A 21,108-nucleotide genomic window follows, 5' to 3' on the forward strand; every position below is an offset into this window, starting at 1 on the left:
ACTACTTGTTTAACAAGTAGTGGGTGCTGTTTCCAAGTATGGAGCGCGGCAAGAATGATTACTGAAATACTTCTGTGCGCGCGGTAATTAGTGTAACATGGTCCTTGCGATCCCTAAGGGTAGTATGTTTTTAGATTCCTCTCTTGAAGCTGGCTCCTGAAACTCTGCAAGCAGGAATCATCGGGGTAGTTTTCGTCTATCCTCAGCCACCTGGCACTTCAGTTTCTTCAGCATTCTGCTGCTGCTCTTCCATGAGTCAAGCAAAACTATAACCACCCGTGCTATCCTTCTTTGTATACGTTCATTATCTCCTGGTAGTACCATCTGGTACAGGTCCCACACATTCGAGCAGCATCCTATGAAGGGTCGCACGAGTATTTTGTTAACAGTCTCGTTTGTATTCTACCAGTGAACCAAGGTCTGCCGGCCGCTGTGGCCGAGTGGTTTTAGGCACTTCAGTCCGGAACCGCGCTGCTGCTGCGGTCGCAGGTTCGAATCCTGCCTCGGGCACGGATGTGTGTGATGTCCTTAGGTTAGTTAGGTTTAAGTAGCTCTAAGTCTAGGGGACTGATGACCTCAGATGTTAAGTCCCATAGTGCTTAGAGCCATTTGAACCATTTGAACCAAGGTCTGCCCACTGCATTACCTATGAATGAGACTATGTGATCGTATTTCATATATCTTCAGCTTCTTAGGTATTTGTAGGAGTTTACCGATTCCAGCAATGACTCACGTATGTTGTAGTCACATTTTTTTTTCTCTGTATAGTTTTTTTCCGATAGATCATTGGGCGACAGCTGTAACTACACGTTTAAGTAGCGTCAATGACAACTGAAGCACTATTTATGGGGTCTTATTTTATTAGCAGTCGATTTAGATCTTACATTACACTATCTAGCAAGCACCTCTGTGATACCAGATGGATACCGGGTAATAAAGATTATACGTATCACAGAGATTACTCGCTATGCTGAAACGTCTTTGCTGTTTGTGGTTTACATGGAGGTACCACATCATTATTAGCATAATCCAGTTAAAAGAAATCCATTTGTGCCAGATCTGGAGATCTAGCTGGCTAAGATCAGAACATAGCATCGTGTCCAACATGACCGATTCAGAGGTTTGGCAGATGTTGATTGAAAAAGTGCGCCGATTTCCGATTCACTGCATTAGTACAGCTAGCCAAATTTTGAAATTTCTTTCACATTTTCTGTAATTCTTATCGATGCAACGCAATGTATTAAATTATTATAGCCGTTCGTAAGTGTTATATTCATTTTGAATTGTCCTGTACTATCAGCACCCGGCTCCTTACCCGAGGTCGCTAACGCACGCCTCCACAGTGGTGCTCGACTTGGAGATCAGCCAGCGTGAATCCTAGGGGCAGAAAATTTTCACTGATAGTATTTGGCCAGCAAGGAGAGAACAGGTGGTGGCGTCAAGTTCCCGATCACCAGATTTTTCGCCAGTACCCTGGCTTAAACTCCGAACCTCTCTGCAGTGCCTCACAGCGGTTGATGCCGATCCGTCCGACGAATGGGAACTTTGAGCTCCGCCGCCCCTTGGTGCTTTTCGAGAGAAGCTGGCCATTTCCTGACGTCGGAATTCACCTCCTTCCTTCCCTTCGTCCATCACAACACAAACCCAACACTATACTGTAAAAATACTCATCACAGCCATCCACACGACACAGATATACACCTGACACTTCAAAACAGTGTGAGGAAGGCAGCAGCGCACCACCTCGACTAAAGCCTTGCCTAGAACGGCTGTGCAGGATTCCTGAATCTGCTCCCCTACGCTCATATCCTGAGTCTGGGACTGCTTTGACTTTTATGAAGCGAAGAGAAATAAAAAAAGTTCCTCAGTTTAGTCTCTCAATCTTTTTTAAAAATTTAGCCCATTTTAAAAATACCAATTAATTGTCCCTATTGGATCAGAGTCAAACACATTCACTTCAGAAATCACAGTCATGCCTTCTTGTATTAATAAGTCCATTAGCAGGGACACGAGTTTCACATGATCAGTTTCCTGAATAAAACACTACCGAGCTAGGTGGCGCAGTGGTTAGCACATTGGACTCGCATTTGCGATGACGACGGTTCAATCCCGCGTCCAGCCATCCTGATTTAGGTTTTCTGTGATTTCCCTAAATGGCTCCAGGCAAATGCCGGGATGGTTCCTTTGAAAGGGCACGGCCGACTTCGTTCCCCATCCTTCCCTAATTCGACCACACTGATGACCTCGCTGTTTGGTCTCTTCCCCCAAACACCCCAACCCCAATAAAACACTAGCAGTCGTGAAAATTCATGGTAAATGTCCCACACTTGGCCAACAGTCACCTTATTGCCATATCGGCAATGCATCTTGATGAAAATTTTAATTATCTCCAACACCACTCGATGTCTCCGTAATAATTCTTGATACTCTAAGAGTAAGTGGTGTCATCTAAATATGAAATTTAATCAGAAATTAATCTTTACACAAATACTATCGATTTTATTGTGCGTCTCTGCTCTATACTACGTATTATACGAAATCACTTCTCAGGCTCCCCTCTCCCTGAGAGGCCACTCTCGTGGACCTCCACGCACGCACTGTCTATCCACACCATCAGGACAAAGATGTGGATAACAAATGGAAAAAATTCAAAGGAATCGTTTAATACGACCTGGACAAGTATGTTCCGAGTAAGGTTTTAAGGAATGGGAAAGATCCACCATGGTTTAATAGCCGCGTTAGAAAAGCGCTACGTAAACAAAGAGTACTTCATCTCAGATTCAAGAGAACTGAAAACCTAGCCGACGTACAAAAGCTGAACGAAGCGAAAACGAGCGCAAGGAGAGCAAAGAGAGAATGATAATGAAAGTAAGCCGTTGTCAGATCCTCCCGGCTAGAGCGCGGTCTAACGTACGGGAAGGCGCGCCGGTCCCCAGCACGAATCCGTACGGCGGATTAGTGTCGAGAACCGGTGTGCAGGCTAGCCTGTGGGTGGTTTTTAAGGCGGTTTTCCACGTTCCTCAGCGAATGCCGGTTGGTTCCCCTCAATCCGCCTCAGTTACAGTATGTCGGAGATTGCTGCGCAAACACTGCCTCCATGTACGCAGCGGGGGTGGGGCGAACCGCGCAAAAACCCTAGGTTCGGTGTGGGGTGACGGTGGGGTAAATGGACTGCTGTAGTCTGTTGTGGGGTTGAGAACCACTGAGGGCTAAGGCGGGGACGGACGTCGTCTCTCCGTCGTTTCTAGGTCCTCGGTTCAATACACAATACACACACACCGAACGGTTCTAGGCGCTTCAGTCAGGAACCGCGGGACTGCTACGGTCGCAGGTTCGAATCCTGCCTCGGGCATGGATGTGTGTGATGTCCTTAGGTTAGTTAGGTTTAAGTAGTTCTCAGTTCTAGGGGACTTATGACCTCAGATGTTAAGTTCCATAGTGCTTAGTGCCAACACACACACACACACACACACACACACACACACACACAAGACGTTGTTAACCGACCTGAGCAAAACCCTAATGGATTTTGGTCGCATGTAAAATCGGCAAGTGAGTCAAAACCATCTACTGAATCTCTCATTGACCACACCGTCACCGAAACGGAAGATAACAGACAGAAGGCCGAAATACTGGAATCGGTCTTCCGAAGTTGTTTCACCGCAGAAGATCGTAACACTGTCCCTCATTTTAATCGTCATAAGAACGTCGAAAAGGCAGATATTGACATAGCCGATCGGGAAACTGAAAAGCAGCTACAACCGCTTTGTAGTGGAAAGGCGTCAGGACTAGATGAGATACCTATAAGATTCTACAGACATTATGCGAAAGAACTTGCACCTCTTCTAGCAGTAATTTATCGTAGATCACTCGAGCAACGACTGCTACCTAACGACTGGAAAAAAAGTGCAGGTCATTCCCGTTTTCAAGAAAGGTCGTAAGACAGATCCACACAATTATAGACCTATATCGTTGACGTCAATCTATTGTAGAATTATGGAACACGTTTTATGCTCAAGAATTATGACGTTTCTGGAAAATGAACATCCCTCTATAAAAATCAACACGGCTTCCGCAAACAGAGATCCTGCGAAACTCAGCTCGCTTTGGATCTCCATGAGATCCACAGCGCAGTGGACAACGGCGCTCAGGCTGATGACGTGTTCCTTGATTTCAGTAACGCATTTGACGCCGTCCCGCATTGCCATTCAAGGAAAAAAATACGAGCTTATGGAGTATCGGAGCACACTAACGATTGGATACGGCTGGAGTGGCCGTGCGGTTCTAGGCGCTACAGTCTGGAGCCAAGCGACCGCTACGGTCGCAGGTTCGAATCCTGCCTCCGGCATTGATGTGTGTGATGTCCTTAGGTTAGTTAGGTTTAAGTAGTTCTCAGTTCTAGGGGACTGATGACCACAGATGTTAAGTTCCATAGTGCTTAGTGCCAACACACATACACACACACACACACACACACACACACACACACACACACACACACAAGATGTTGTTAACCGACCTGAGCAAAACCCTAATGGATTTTGGTCGCATGTAAAAGCAGTAAGTGAGTCAAAACCATCTATTGAATCTCTCATTGACCACACCGTCACCGAAACGGAAGATAACAGAGAGAAGGTCGAAATACTGGAATCGGTCTTCCGAAGTTGTTTCACCGCAGAAGATCGTAACACTGTCCCTCATTTTAATCGTCATAAGAACGTCGAAAAGGCAGATATTGACATAGCCGATCGGGAAACTGAAAAGCAGCTACAACCGCTTTGTAGTGGAAACGCGTCAGTACTAGATGAGATAACTATAAGATTCTACAGACATTATGCGAAAGAACTTGCACCTCTTCTAGCAGTAATTTATCGTAGATCACTCGAGCAACGACTGCTACCTAACGACTGGAAAAAAGTGCAGGTCATTCCCGTTTTCAAGAAAGGCCGTAAGACAGATCCACACAATTATAGACCTATATCGTTGGCATCAATCTATTGTAGAATTATGGAACATGTTTTATGCTCAAGAATTATGACGTTTCTGGAAAATGAGCATCCCTCTATAAAAATCAACACAGGTTTCGCAAACAGTGATCCTGCGAAACTCAGCTCGCTTTGTTTCTCCACGAGATCCACAGCGCAGTGGACAACGGCGCTCAGGTTGATGCCGTGTTCCTTGATTTCAGTAAGGCATTTGACACCGTCCCGCATTGCCATTCAAGGAAAAAAATACGAGCTTACGGAGTATCGGAGCAGACTAACGATTGGATCCGGCCGGAGTGGCCGTGCGGTTCTAGGCGCTACAATCTGGAGCCGAGCGATCGCTACGACCGCAGGTTCGAATCCTGCCTCGGGCATGGATGTGTGTGATGTCCTTAGGTTAGTTAGGTTTAATTAGTTCTAAGTTCTAGGCGACTTATGACCTCAGAAGTTAAGTCGCATAGTGCTCAGAGCCATTTGAACCATTTTTTTTAACGATTGGATTCAATACTTTCTTGCAGACAGAACTGAACACGTGATGTTTCCTAAGACTCGCGGCTTCTACGCCACGGGTAGAAGTGCGTCGCCCGAATTCTATGAGGCAGGTAGTCAGACTATCTTCATTACTCCAGTGGCTTATTTGAACAGCACACTGGCGAGTCTTCTTCTCTATTGTCTGGCCACGCACATTGGTCCAAAATACTGAAAACTTGACCAAAACTTCAAAATTGCTCAATATGGTCAAAAATTGGTTCAATGTGGGGGGTTCTGACACTTCTGATAACGATTTTCATAACAAAATTGAAAAATTCAATATGGAAAAAAAAATCTGGAAAAAATTGATGAAGTGGACAGAAAAAGTTTTCAGTGATGAACATTTATAAATTTATAGGTACTGGATTGTAAGGCGTGCCCAGGAGCAGATATAGACTCAGATCACAATATAGTAGTGATGAAGAGTAGGCTGAAGTTCAAGTCATTAGTCAGGAAGAATCAATACGCAAAGAAGTGGGACACGGAAGTACTAAGGAATGACGAGATACGTTTGAAGTTCTCCAACGCTATAGATACAGCAATAAGGAATAGCGCAGCAGGCAGTACAGTTGAAGAGGAATGGACATCTCTAAAAAGGGCCATTACAGTAGTTGGGAAGGAAAACATAGGTACAAAGAAGGTAGCTGCGAGGAAACCATGGGTAATAGAAGAAATACTTCAGTGGATTGATGAAAGGAGGAAGTACAAACATGTTCCGGGAAAATCAGGAAACAGAAATACAAGTCGCTGCGGAATGAAATAAATAGGAAGTGCAGGGAAGCTAAGACGAAATGGCTGCAGGAAAAATGTGAAGACATCGAAAAAGATATGATTGTCGGAAGGACAGACTCAGCATACAGGAAAGTCAAAACAACCTTTGGTGACATTAAAAGCAACGGTGGTAACATTAAGAGTGCAACGGGAATTCCACTGTTAAATGCAGAGGAGAGAGCAGATAGGTGGAAAGAATACATTGAAAGCCTCTATGAGGGTGAAGATTTGTCTGATGTGATAGAAGAAGAAACATGAGTCGATTTAGAAGAGATAGGGGATCCAGTATTAGAATCGGAATTTAAAAGAGCTTTGGAGGACTTACGGTCAAATAAGGCAGAAGGGATAGATAACATTCCATCAGAATTTCTAAAATCATTGGGGGAAGTGGCAACAAAACGACTATTCACGATGGTGTGTAGAATATATGAGTCTGGCGACATACCATCTGACTTCCGGAAAAGCATCATCCACACAATTCCGAAGACGGCAAGAGCTGACAAGTGCGCGAATTATCGCACAATCAGCTTAACAGCTCATGCATCGAAGTTGCTTACAAGAATAATATACAGAAGAATGGAAAAGAAAATTGACAATGCGCTAGGTGACGATCAGTTTGGCTTTAGGAAAAGTAAAGGGACGAGAGAGGCAATTCTGACGTTACGGCTAATAATGGAAGCAAGGCTAAAGAAAAATCAAGACACTTTCATAGGATTTGTCGACCTGGGAAAAGCGTTCGACAATATAAAATGGTGCAAGCTGTTCGAGATTCTGAAAAAAGTAGGGGTAAGCTATAGGGAGAGACGGGTCATATACAATATGTACAACAACCAAGAGGGAATAATAAGAGTGGACGATCAAGAACGAAGTGCTCGTATTAAGAAGGGTGTAAGACAAGGCTGTAGTCTTCCGCCCCTACTCTTTAATCTGTACATCGAGGAAGCAATGATGGAAATAAAAGAAAGGTTCAGGAGTGGAATTAAAATGCAAGGTGAAAGGATATCAATGATACGATTCGATGATGACATTGCTATCCTGAGTGAAAGTGAAGAAGAATTAAATCATCTGCTGAATGGAATGAACAGTCTAATGAGTACACAGTATGGTTTGAGAGTAAATCGGAGAAATACGAAGGTAATGAGAAGTAGTAGAAATGAGAACAGCGAGAAACGTAACATCAGGATTGATGGTCACGAAGTCAATGAAGTAAAGGAATTCTGCTTCCTAGGCAGTAAAATAACCAATGACGGACGGAGCAAGGAGGACATCAAAAGCAGACTCGCTATGGCAAAAAAGTCATTTCTGGCCAAGAGAAGTCTACTAATATCAAATACCGGCCTTAATTTGAGGAAGAAATTTCTGAGGATGTACGTCTGGAGTACAGCATTGTATGGTAGTGAAACATGGACTGTGGGAAAACCGGAACAGAAGAGAATCGAAGCATTTGAGATGTGGTGCTATAGACGAATGTTGAAAATTAGGTGGACTGATAAGGCAAGGAATGAGGAGGTTCTATGGAGAATCGGAGAGGAAAGGAATATGTGGAAAACACTGATAAGGAGAAGGGACAGGATGATAGGACATCTGCTAAGACATGAGGGAATGACTTCCATGGTACTAGAGGGAGCTGTAGTGGGCAAAAACTGTAGAGGAAGACAGAGATTGGAATACGTCAAGAAAATAATTGAGGACGTAGGTTGCAAGTGCTACTCTGGGATGAAGAGGTTAGCACAGGAAAGGAATTCGTGGCGGGCCGCATCAAACGAGTCAGTAGACTGATGACAAAAAAAAAAAGATACAATTTGTTATAAAGCTCTTTATTACAGTCCACGCAGAATGCCCCGTGGCCGGTAGACGCACAGATGGCAGGGTATGCATGGGGGCAGCAGTAATGGTGGGAGATATGGGTACACTTTGTAGGGAAAATGCCGAGAGCTGGAGGGGAAGTGCCGTTCTAAACTGAAGCCCACGCTCAGATATTTTGTAAATATTAGGTGGGGGCCCTCCACACCCACACTTGCATTGTGACCATTCGAAAAGATTTACTGCGACCTCTGCTTTGGTTAGTATCTAAAAAGAATCCCGCCGAAAATACAGCGATTTACTTTCGAAAATGGCTCTGAGCACTATGGGACTTAACTTCTGAGGTCATCAGTCCCCTAGAACTTAGAACTACTTAAATCTAACTAACCTAAGGACATCGCACACATCCATGACCGAGGCAGGTTTCGAACCTGCGACGTAGCGGTCGCGCGATTCCAGACTGTAGATCCTAGAACCGCTCGGCCACCACGGCCGGCAGACCTGCAATGTCGTCACTAATTTTGTTCCATAACCCACAGCAATTCTCATTTCACAGCTATCGATGGCCATAAAAATTACATTCTTTGATCGAAAAAGTCTCCAGTTAGTGCAATAACATAGTAGATAATAATGTATTATGCAATAACGATACGGCAAAATACTCTTCTCTTCGCGTGCTATCATTCGTCAAAATTTAATTTTGATATCAGAGACCGTTTATGTAATACGAGGAATGTTGTGGATATTTCACTCCGGCTTTATCGCCAGCGCAGTGCGAACGCAAATGAGTGTGCTACATCAAATCAATTTTCTCGAGACTGGTGGCAGATAGATACCTCTACCCAAGCCTAAGGAAAAATTCAATATTTTAGCTAAATTTCACATGCGAAGACATATTATGTAATACGCAACAAACGCAAAATCATAGAGACCTCTAGTTGTCATTGCAAACTTTTCCGAATTTCACACAGTGTCTTACTTCCACTTACACATCACTATAATTATGACAATTAACGCAATGATGGTCAAATCATCATGAAATTGACATATAAAGCTGTAAGCAAAGCAAAAACTCTTTTTATGTCATCGCTAACCGGACGAAAAATGGAGAACACTTGTCGGTCTCCCCTTCCAAACAAACGAATAAACTTGCCCAGATCTTTGGACGAAAATTAGTCCCTGTGCATCAGCCACCGTTTCCTGCGCGGCCTCTACTGTGGTGCTTCAGAAGAATGCTGAAGATTAGATAGGTAGATTACGTAACTAATGAGGAGGTAATGAATAGAATTGGGGAGAAGAGGAATTTGTGGCACAACTTGACAAGAAGAAGGGACCGGTTGGTAGGACATGTTCTGAGGCATCAGGGGATCACAAATTTAGTACTGGAGGGCAGCGTGGAGGGTAAAAATCACAGAGGGAGACCAAGAGCCGGCCGGAGTGGCCATGCGGTTGTAGGCGCTACAGTGTGGAACCGAGCGACCGCTACGGTCCCAGATTCGAATCCTACCTCGGGCATGGATGTGTGTGATGACCTTAGGTTAGTTACGTTTCAGAAGTTCTAAGTTTTAAGCGACTGGTGACCTCACAATTTAAGTCGCATAGTGCTCAGAGCCATTGGAACCATTGGCCATTGGAGACCAAGAGATGAATCCACTAAACAGATTCAGAAGGGTGTACGTTGCAGTAGGTACTGCGAGATGAAGAACCTTGCACAGGATAGAGTAGCATGGAGAGCTGCATCAAACCAGTCTCTGGACTGAAGACCACAACAACAATATTTTATTTATTTATTTATTGACCTCTTTTAGGGGATCCTGATCCAATAAACTCACAATTCACGCGCCGAACATTTTCCGGGGCGCAGCAAATGATACATTCTACCAACTGTGCGTTTGCGCGTGCGTGTGTGCGTGTGTGTGTGTGTGTGTGTGTGTGTGTGTGTGTGGGTGTGTGTGTGTGTGTTTGCGGCCACGGCGGTGTGACTGCAGAGCTCGCTGTTGACGCGCCCGCAGGTCCAAGTACTTCCGCGGCCGACGGCTGCACGGCGACTACGACATCCGCGTGGAGCAGGCGGAGTTCCGCGAGCTGTCGCTGGTGGCTGGCGGCGAGCAGGGCGCCGCCACGGTCAGCATGGCGGTCTTCCGCAACGGCACGCGCGTCGCGCGCTCCTTCCGGCCCGACTTCGCCCTCGTGCGCCAGAACCTGCGCGACGCCGCCGAGGACCACAAGAACCTGCTGCTCGGTCTCAAGTTCGGCGGCGTGCCCTCAGTCAACTCGCTGCACGCCGTCTACAACTTCCAGGTGCGTACAACCTCCCTGGAAACTTTGCGTGTGGGCGTCATTTGACACAACTTTCATCTTGGTCTGCAGAGTATATGATACCGGAGATAAGCCGTCAGACTGTAAGACTAACATCATCCACATACTCTGGAGAGTCAAAGAAACTGGTTCACCGGCCTAATATTCTACATCTACATTTATACTCCGCAAGCCACCCAACGGTGTGTGGCGGAGGGCACTTTACGTGTTCCAGTCGCGTATGGTTCGCGGGAAGAACGACTGTCTGAAAGCCTCCGTGCGCGCTCGAATCTCTCTAATTTTACATTCGTGATCTCCTCGGGAGGTATAAGTAGGGGGAAGAAAAATATTCGATACCTCATCCAGAAACGCACCCTCTCGAAACCTGGCGAGCAAGCTACACCGCGATGCAGAGCGCCTCTCTTGCAGAGTCTGCCACTTGAGTTTGCTAAACATCTCCGTAACGCTATCACGGTTACCAAATAACCCTGTGACGAAACGCGCCGCTCTTCTTTGGATCTTCTCTATCTCCTCCGTCAACCCGATCCGGTACGGATCCCACACTGATGAGCAATACTCAAGTATAGGTCGAACGAGTGTTTTGTAAGCCACCTCCTTTGTTGATGGACTACATTTTCTAAGGACTCTCCCAATGAATCTCAACCTGGCACCCGACACACCAACAATTAATTTTATATGATCATTGGACTTCAAATCGTTCCGTACGCACACTCCCAGATATTTTACAGAAGTAACTGCTACCAGTGTTTGTTCCGCTATCATATAATCATACAATACATTCGCAATACATTACATTTGTCTATGTTAAAGGTCAGTTGCCACTCCCTGCACCTAGTGCCTATCCGCTACAGATCTTCCTGCATTTCGCTACAATTTTCTAATGCTGCAACTTCTTTGTATACTACAGCATCATCCGCGAAAAGCCGCATGGAACTTCCGACACTATCTACTAGGTAGATATTGTGTAGTACCCCCGTGATCACGCAGAAGTGTTGCATCAAGATGTTGCATGGGCTCGACTAATGTCTGAAGTAGTGTTGGAGGGAATTGGCAGCAGGAGTCCTGCAGGGCTGTCCATAAATTCGTAGGAGTACGAGGGGGTGGAGATCTTTTCTGAATAGCAAGTTGCAAGGCATCCCAGATATGCTCAATAGTTAATAAAATTTTCTCGGGCATCCAGCCGCGTTAGGTGTTTAAAATCCCACAAGCTTTCGACGGAGCTCTCCTCAGTCACTGTCAAGTGGTAAGAATGACTACTGTGTCGCCATGGCCGCGTCGGTATACAGGGTGTTACAAAAAGGTACGGCCAAACTTTCAGGAAAAATTCCTCACACACAAATAAAGAAAAGATGTTATGTGAACATGTGTCCGGAAACACTTAATTTCCATGTTAGAGCTCATTTTAGTTTCGTCCACCTATGCTCAATGGAGCACGTTATCATGATTTCATACGGGATACTCTACCTGTGCTGCTGGAACGTGTGCCTTTACAAGTACGACACAACATGTGGATCATGCCCGATGGAGCTCCTGCACATTTCAGTCGAAGTGTTCGTACGCTTCTCAACAACAGATTCGGTGACCGATGGATTGGTAGAGGCGGACCAATTCCATGGCCTCCACGTTCTCCTTGACTTTCATTTATGGGGGCATTTGAAAGCTCTTGTCTGCGCAACCCCGGTACCAAATGTAGAGACTCTTCGTGCTCGTATTGCGGACGGCTGTGATACAATACGCCATTCTCCAGGGCTGCATCAGCGCATCAGGGATTCCATGTGACGGAGGGTGGATGCATGTATCCTCGCTAACGGAGGACATTTTGAACATTTCCTGTAACAAAGTGTTTGAAGTGACGCTGGTACGTTCTGTTGCTGTGTGTTTCCATTCCATGATTAATGTGATTTGAAGAGAAGTAATAAAATGAGCTCTAACATGGAAAGTAAGCGTTTCCGGACACATGTCCACATAACATATTTTCTTTCTTTGTCTGTGAGGAATGTTTCCTGAAAGCTTGGCGGTACCTTTTTGTAACACTCTGTATAGCCGCACTGCTGGCTGTGACGTCACTAGTGCTCCCTTCCTCGCCAGATATGGTAATGTTTTCATCCCGCGTCTGTCTCACCCGTTTTAACCTCCCGATGGCCGGGTCCCAGGCTGTGCTGAGTTGCAAACCGCCGTCCTTCCTGATGGTGTTTTCTGAGGTTTTTATTTCAATAGCTTCTTTTACGACGTTATCCCAAAATCCCTTTCTCCTCATAACGACAGATGTTTCGTCGAATAGAATTCGGTGTTCATTTTCTCAGGCGTGTTCTGCCAGGGCTGATTTTTTCTGGATAGCGTAGGCGTAAGCACCTCTCGTGCTCCGTCCGGCGTTGCTCCACAGTGCGTACTGTTTGGTCGACGTAGTAACAGCCACACTGACATGGTATCTTGTACACTCCAGGCGTTCTAAGCCCCAGATCGTCCTTCACAGGCCTCATGAGCTGTCGAATTTTTGCTGGAGACCTGACCACTGATGAAATGTTATAAAATGGACACCGAATTCTATTCGATGAAACATCTGCCGTTATGAGAACGAAAGGATTTTGGGATGGTGTCATAAAAGAAGCTATTGAAATAAAATCCTCTGAAAACACCATCAACAAGGACGGCGGTTTGCAGCTCAGCACAGCCTGGGACCCGGCCATCGCGACGTTAAAACGGGTGCCACGCATGCGCGATGAAAACATGTACAACATATGGCGAGGAAGAAAGCACTAGTGGCGTCACAGCCATCAGTGCGCCTATATAACGACGCGGCCACGGTGACGTAGCAGTCATTCTTACCACTTGACAATGACTGAAGAGAGCTCGGTCGAAAGCTTGTGGGATTTTAACCACCTGACGCGGCGGGAAGCCCGAGAAAATTTTATTAATTCATATCGCCGCTAAACCACGCATTCATACATGCTCAGTAATATTCATGTCTGGGGAGTTTGGTGGCCGGAGGAAGTGTTTAAACTCAGAAGAGTGTTCCTCGAGCCACTCTCTAGCGATTGGGAACGTGTGGAGTGTCGCGTTGTCCTGCTGGAATTCTCCACGTCCGTCGCAATGCACAATGGACGTGAATGGATGCAGGTGGTAAGACAGAATGCTTACAAACGTGTCACCTGTAAGAGTCGTATCTAGCGTATCAGGGATCCATATAACTCCAGCTTCACACGCCTCACACCATTACAGAACCTCCACCACTTTGAACAGTCCCCTGCTGACATGCAGGATTCATAGATTTGTGAGATTTTCTCCATATCCTTACTTCTCCATCCGCTCGATACGCTTTGAAACGAGACTCGTCCAATCGGGCAACATATTTCCAGTCGCCAACAGTCCAATGTCGGAGTTGTCGGGCCCAAGCGCGGCGTAAAGCTTTGTGTGGTTCAGTCATAAAGGTTACACGAATGGGCCTTTCGGCTCCGAAAGCCATAATCGACTATGTTTGTTGAATGGTTCGCACGGTGACACTTGTTGAGGACCCACCACTGAAATCTGCAGCAATTTGCGGCAGGGTTGCACTTCTGTCACGTTGAACGATTCTCTTCAGTCGTCGTTGGTCCCGTTCTTGCAGGATCTTTTTCCAGTCGTGGCGATGTCAGAGATTTGATGTTTTGCCGGATTTCTGATATTCGCGGTACAGTCGTGAAATGGTCGTACGGGAAAATCCCCACTTCATCGCTACTTCGGAGAAGCTGTGTCCCATCGCTCGTGCGCTACTATAACACCACGTTAAAACTCATTTAAATCTTGATAACCTGCCATTGTAGCAGCAGTAACCGATCTAACAACTGCGCCAGACACTTTTTGTCTTATATAGGCGTTGCCGACCGCAGCGCCGTACTCTGCCTGATTTCATATCTCTGTATTTGAACACAAATGCCTATGCCAGTTTCTTTGGCGCATCAGCGCAATTCCGTAGGTAGCAAGTGTTGACAAGTGTGAGAATTATCTCACAATCAGCTTAATAGCTCATGCATCCAAGTTGCTGACAAGAATAGTCTACAGAAGAATGGGAAAGAGAGCTGAGGATCTGTTAGATGACGATCAGTTTACCTTTAGGAAAGGTAAATGTCCCAGAGTGGCAATTCTCACGTTGTGGTTGACAATGGAAGCAAGAGTGAATAAAAATCATGACAGGTTAACAGGATTTGTCGGCCAGGAAGAAGCGTTCGGCAGTGTAAAATGGTGCAAGATGTTTGAAGTTCTGGGAAGTGTGGAGGAGTAAGGCGTCAGGGAAGACGGGTAGTACATAATAAGTACAAGAACCAAGAGAGAACAACAAGAGTGAGAGATCCAGAACGATGTGCTCTGACTAAAAAGGGTGTAAAACAGGAATGTAGTCTTTCGCCTGTACTGTTCCATCTAGTCAAGAGTCAGTGATGGAAATAAAACAAAGATTCAACTGCGGGATTAGAAATCAGCGTGAAAGGACATCAATGATACGATTTGCTGATGACATTGCTATCCTCAGTGAAAGAGAAGAAGAATTACAGGATCTGTTGAATGGAATGAACAATCTAATGGGTAAAGAATATGGACTAAGAGTAAATCGAAGAAAGATGAAAGTAATCAGTAGAAGAAATGAGAACAGCGAGAAACTTAGCATCAGTATTGGGGATCACGACACAGACAAAGTCAAAGAATTTCGCTGCGTAGGTAGCATAAAAACCCATAACGAACCGAGCAAGGAGGACATAAAAAGCACAGGTAAAAGGGGCATTCTTGGCCAAGAGAAATCAACTAGTATCAAGCAAAGGCCTAAATTTGAGGAAAACATGGACCATGGAAAAACAAAAACAGAAGTTAATCTAAGCATTTGAAGTGTGGTGCGACCGAAGAATGTTGAAAATTAGGTGGAGTGATAACGTAAGGAATGTGGATGTTCTCCGCAGAGTGGACGAGAAAGGAAAGTTTGGAGAACGCTGACAAGAAGAAGGGATAGAATGATAGGACACCTGTTAAAACACCAGGAAACAACTCCCACTGTACTAGAGGGAGCTGCAGAGGGTAATAACTGTAAATGAAGACAGGGATTGGAATACATCCAGCAAATAACTGAGGACGTAGGTTGCTACTCTAAATAAAAACTTTAGCACACGAGAGGGATTCGTGACGGCTCGCGTCAAACCAGTCAGAAAACTGATGACCAAACAAAATACTTGCCTTACTTGCCTATTAGCCAGGCAGCTAACATGCAGCACGTTATTTGCAGAACGGTCAGACTGCTCTACTCCCAACCAAGACAAGCTATGTCCAACCTCAGCAGCCTAAAAGAGTCTTGCCTGCCGGTCCGTATTCCTACATAGGAGTTTATTCTGTACGCTTTCATTGTAATGTTATGAGTAGGACTAGGAAGTTGATGAAAGGACATGTACCCGAGTGTCACAAGACTAGGCTCACCAACATAGTACAGTAATTGCCATTAAAATTGCTACACCACGAAGGTGACGTGCAACAGACGCGAAATTTAACCGACAGGAAGACGATGCTGTGATATGTAAATGATTAACTTTCCAGAGCATTCACACAAGGTTGGCGCCGGTGGTGACACCTACAACGTGCTGACATGAGGAAAGTTTCCAACCGATTTCTCATACACAAACAGCAGTTAACCGGCGTTGCCTGGTGAAACGTTGTTGTGATGCCTCTTATAAGGAGGAGAAATGCTTACCAGTACGTTTCCGACTTTAACAAAGGTCGGATTGTAGCCTGTCGCGATTGCGGGCTATCGTATCGCGACATTGCTGCTCGTGTTTGTCGAGATTCAATGACTGTTAGCAGAATATGGAATCGGTGGGTTCAGCACGGTAATACAGGAGGGTAATACGGAACTCTGTGCTGGATCCCAACGGCCTCGTATCACTAGCAGTCGAGATGAAAGGCATCTTATCCGCATGGCTGTAACGGACCGCGCAGCCACGTCTCGATCCCTGAGTCAACAGATGGGGACGTTTGCAAGACAACAACCGTCTGCACGAACAGTTCGACGACGTTTTCAGCAGCATGGACTATCAGCTCGGAGACCGTGGCTGCGGTTACTCTTGACGCTGCATCACAGACAGGAGCGCCTGCGATGGTCCACTCAACGACGAACGTGGATGCACGAATGGCAAAACGTCATTTTTTCGGATGAATCCAGGTTCTGTGTACAGCATCATGATGGTGGCATCGCGGTGAACGCACATTGGAAGCGTGTATTCGTCATCACCATACTGGCGTCGCGTGATGGTATGGGGTGCCATTGGTTACACGTCTCGGTCACCTCTTGTTCGCATTGGTGGCACTTTGAACAGTGGACATTACATTTCAGATGTGTTAAGATCCGTGGCTCTACCCTTCATTCTATCCCAGCGAAACCCTACATTTCAGCAGGGTAATGTACGACCGCATGTTGCAGGTCCTGTACGGGCCATCCTGGATACAGAAAATGTTCGACTGTTGCCCTGGCCAGCACATTCTCCAGATCTCTCACCAACTGAAAACGTCTGGTCAATGGTGGGCGAGCAACTGGCTCGTCACAATACGCCAATCACTACTCTTGATGAACTGTGGTATCGTGTTGAAGCTGTATAGGCAGCTGTACCTGTACACGCTATCCAAGCTCTGTTTGACTCGATGCCCAGGCGTATCAAGGCCGTTATTACGGCCAGAGTTAGTTCTGGGTACTGATTTCTCAGGATCTATGCACCCAAATTGCGTGAAAACGTAATCACATGTCGGTTCTAGTATATTTGTCCAATGAATACCCGTTTCTCATGTGCATTTCTTCTTGGTGTAACAATTTTAATGGTTAGTAGTGTATATAGATTGTTACACACCATGTAGAGGAATGCTGAGTCGTAGACAGGCACAACAAACACGATACCTAAACTTCTGTGCCCTCGGCCAAAAGGCCTTCTGAAGTAGACAACAGACACACACACACACACACACACACACACACACACACACACACACACACACACACACACACATTCACGCAAGCACAACTCACACACACGTAACCACTCTCTCTGGCCACCGAAGCCAAAGTGACTGTACAGGTGATTACTGAATGTCCCAAGAACACACTTACTTATAGATATTGGTAATACACTACACAGTTTATATTACATAAACAAAGTTGACAACTCATGACGCCTGAAGAAGTCGAACACTGGTTTGTGCTTCGATACATAGTAATTGACAAATTACCCGCTGGCTTTTTTTACGGGTTCTCCGGCGGTGGCAGACAACCACCAGCGGAAAGTGAAGCTTTGTAAATGTGAGCCACTCGTAATGGCGAAAGGGGAAGATCATCTAACCAACGTCGGCCGAAAAACCCGATTCGGAAGCCAACAAGTAATTTCTCAACAACTGGCCACGAAAGCCTTAACAATTTTGTAAATAATAACTGCAGAACATAAAAATGCTACTCTTTTTGATTTTTTCGTGTAGACTGGGCGTGGTATAAATGAGAAAGCAAAATTATTTTGTGAAGAAACGACTTCAAAAACCATTCGATTTACGTTTCATCGATTCTTTCAATAATTTCAGCAGCTGCCAGGAAGAGTGTCCAAGTGTTTCTTCAGGTATGCCATAACTATCTGAAGCCACTCGTTCATTAGATGCCGCAGAGCCACCAAATTGCGGGTTCACTAGCTGTTCCAAATGGCTCCAGACATTTTCAATAATTTCAGCAGCACATCTGTGAACTGTCTTTTATCGAGTCGTTATTGTCACCGACTACATAAAGACATTTTGGAATCGTTATTCGTTCGTGAACATAATTTTACATGTCAGTTCGCTTTACACAAGTTATTCTGTGAGATACACATGGTCAGGGTCTTCTACTCAGATGTGTGGATTGTTTTTGTTTCAACAGCGTGATACAAGGCTGTTGTAATGCATGTGGCGCTTGTCAAAGCGTTCTCCAATACATTACATAACAGATAACAGGCTCTCCTCCAGAACTTTAAAGCTTACGCGAACAATAGATGTAAAATTTCGCATTGTCCTAGGCAGACAGCAAAAAAACCTGTAGGAGACGACCGCGGCCTTCAGAACTCAGTTTACTAGACTTTTGTATGTAGCCAAAAGAAACATTAAACGCCACAAGATTTACTGCTACTTAGTAAGGAGCACGTACTGACATTTGGAGGCATAGCCATGACGAAAGGCCTCAGCACAATCGCAGCGTATTGCTTCCTTTGAAACAGGCACAAAGATTTAATTAACATGTTAATGGACTATTCCTTTGGCCCCTGGAGGGGATGCTTCATATCTAAAAATAATAGATTAAAACTGTGGATGTTATTTCACTACAGTACGTTTCTTATCGGTTAGTGATCGCAGCTACTAAATGTACCGGACAAGAAATTTCTCACTCGTAAGACACATCAAAGTAACGCCGTGTAACATTGACTTTAGCCTTGATAATACCCTCATTGCTGCCAGGAAGAGTGTCCAAGTGTTTCTTCAGGTATTCCATAACTATCTGAAGCCACTCGTTGATTAGATCCCGCAGAGCTACCAAATTGCGGGTTCACTAGCTGTTCCAAATGGCTCCAGACATTTTCTATGTAACTGGCATAAAGTGATTTAGCGTGGCAGTCAGTTTGCAGTTTGGTGCCTGAGAGTTCGTCAAACCAGGAATGTATGCGTGCAATCTTCGACGGTTTAAGGAAAACCTTCCTCTTACAAATACACTGTCGAGACTCATGTATGTGATGACCTGTCAAAATGTTAATAATTGGGAACCAATGCTGTACAATCGCAATAAAGTCATGAGATGTCCAATTGTCTCTTTTATTAGTACATGATACGAGTTTGGGGATTACACCCATCTTCAGACATCACAAACTTCAACTCCTTCCTAACCAACCAGGCGTACAGCCTTCACAAATCAAAGAAAGTGTCAAATAACGTATGGCTGCGACACGAGCAGTCTTGAAGCAGAGAGTATACGCTGCACGAGTTGAAGTTTGTGATGTCTGAAGATGGATGTAATCCCGAAACGCGTAACATGTTCTAATAAAAGAGTCAATTGAACATCTCATGACTTTATTGAGATCGTACAGCATTGGTTACCAATTATTAACATAAAAATGATCGTAGGCCTCAGACGGGATTTTATGTCCTATATTACGACCTGTCAGAAGCCTGAATAGCCAACTTTTACAGGGCGGACCGCTGCGAGACTTGCAGGAAGAGATATCAGCGAAGTTCTGGAAGGTACCGACACGGGTGTGGCCACCTGCACCAGGTTTCTAGGTTGATGATACATGGCGCGAAGAGCCCGATCGCGGTGGTCCCACAGATTCTGGGTTTAAATCCGGGGCGTTTGGTGACCAGGGAAGTACGGCAAACTCATTCTGACGCTCTTCGAAATATGCAAGGACAGTGAGAGCTGTTACACTTTGCGTTGTCCTGCTGGTACATGCCACGGTGCTGAGGATTAAAAAAAACTGCAAGTGGGAGTGGACTTGGTCCACAAGGTTAGATGCATACTTGTGTTGATCAAGCGTGCCTTCCAGAATGACAAGATTACCCACAGAATACCACCAAACCATTTCTCAGACCATAACGCTCTCTCCTGGTTGCAGGGTGTTCGCTTTCAGCCGTTTCACGCCATACACGCCAACGGTCATCTGTCCGATGGAGCAGAAAACGTGATTCATCTAGAGACGCCACCTGTCACTACTCAGTGGACGTCCAGGCCGACAGTGGCGTGCAAATTTCAGTCATCGTTGCCGAAGGACAGCGGTCTGCTTGGGTTCATGAATTATCGCCTGATGCGGAGGCCCGTACACAGCGAAGTACACAGGAGACACTATTGGTATCGCCTTGGTTCATCCGGGCCATCAGCTGCTCAACAGTTCCACGTCCATTCGCCTACATCTCTGCAGCCATCGTTCAACCCTGTCATCTACGGTCCGTGGTGCACCACAGCTCTCTCGGCGCCAGTTTTGGATGGCGCCATGCCATAATAACGTTGGCACACGAACAGTTGCAAACTCAGCAGTTTCGGAAATGTTTCCACACTTTGCCAGAAAACTAATGATCTTGCCCTTTTGGACGTTATGTAAATCGCTCCGTTTCCGCATTACGACAACGAGTATCCACACTTTGCCCGAAAGCTAATGATCTTGCCCTTTTGGACGTTATGTAAATCGTTCCGTTTCCGCATTACGACAACGAGTGCATTGTTTTCTGAGACCTCTTAACACGCTTAACGCACCCTCCTCAGCTAGTGTTGCAACCTGCCGTCTGTGAGGATTATTGAACGATGACTTCGAACATAGGAGGAGGTCACATTGACGTACTGAATCATGTATTACCACGGCCTCCACGGTACTCCACTCATATGTACTGAGACTGCAGTCTACGCGGGCGTCACAAATGGGTTTCAATACATCGGCAAAGAATACAGCTTTCTAAAAGTTGTATCAGCGTGGGGTCTTCACTCCAGGTGTTGTGTTCCTGAGTTATGATAGAAGTGGCTTCGATTCTTGACCAAGTACTGCTTTTTGCCATGGATTTCCAGTATAAGTAATTCGGATATCCAGGCTTGGGCAGTCTGAGAACTGACGCAGTAGAAGTTGTACAGGGAATGCTAATTATATTGTTGTGTCGTTGAGGTTGGTGTAGATAAGAAAACCATGTACACAACGTCGTGGGCTCACAA

General features: G+C 45.5%; 1 protein-coding gene across 1 annotated transcript in view; it reads left to right on the plus strand.

Annotated features, from left to right (window-relative positions):
• Nucleotides 1-21,108, plus strand: part of LOC126412127 (synapsin) — an 861,195-nt gene that overhangs the window by 268,371 nt on the left and 571,716 nt on the right. Inside the window, exon 3 of the mRNA XM_050081568.1 lies at nt 10,103-10,391. Coding sequence (XP_049937525.1) covers nt 10,221-10,391 — 171 coding nt within the window. The 5' untranslated portion in view covers nt 10,103-10,220. The remainder of the gene's footprint in view (nt 1-10,102; nt 10,392-21,108) is intronic.

The sequence above is a fragment of the Schistocerca serialis genome, chromosome 7, assembly GCF_023864345.2.
Source record: "Schistocerca serialis cubense isolate TAMUIC-IGC-003099 chromosome 7, iqSchSeri2.2, whole genome shotgun sequence".
Classification (NCBI taxonomy): Eukaryota; Metazoa; Arthropoda; class Insecta; order Orthoptera; family Acrididae; genus Schistocerca; species Schistocerca serialis.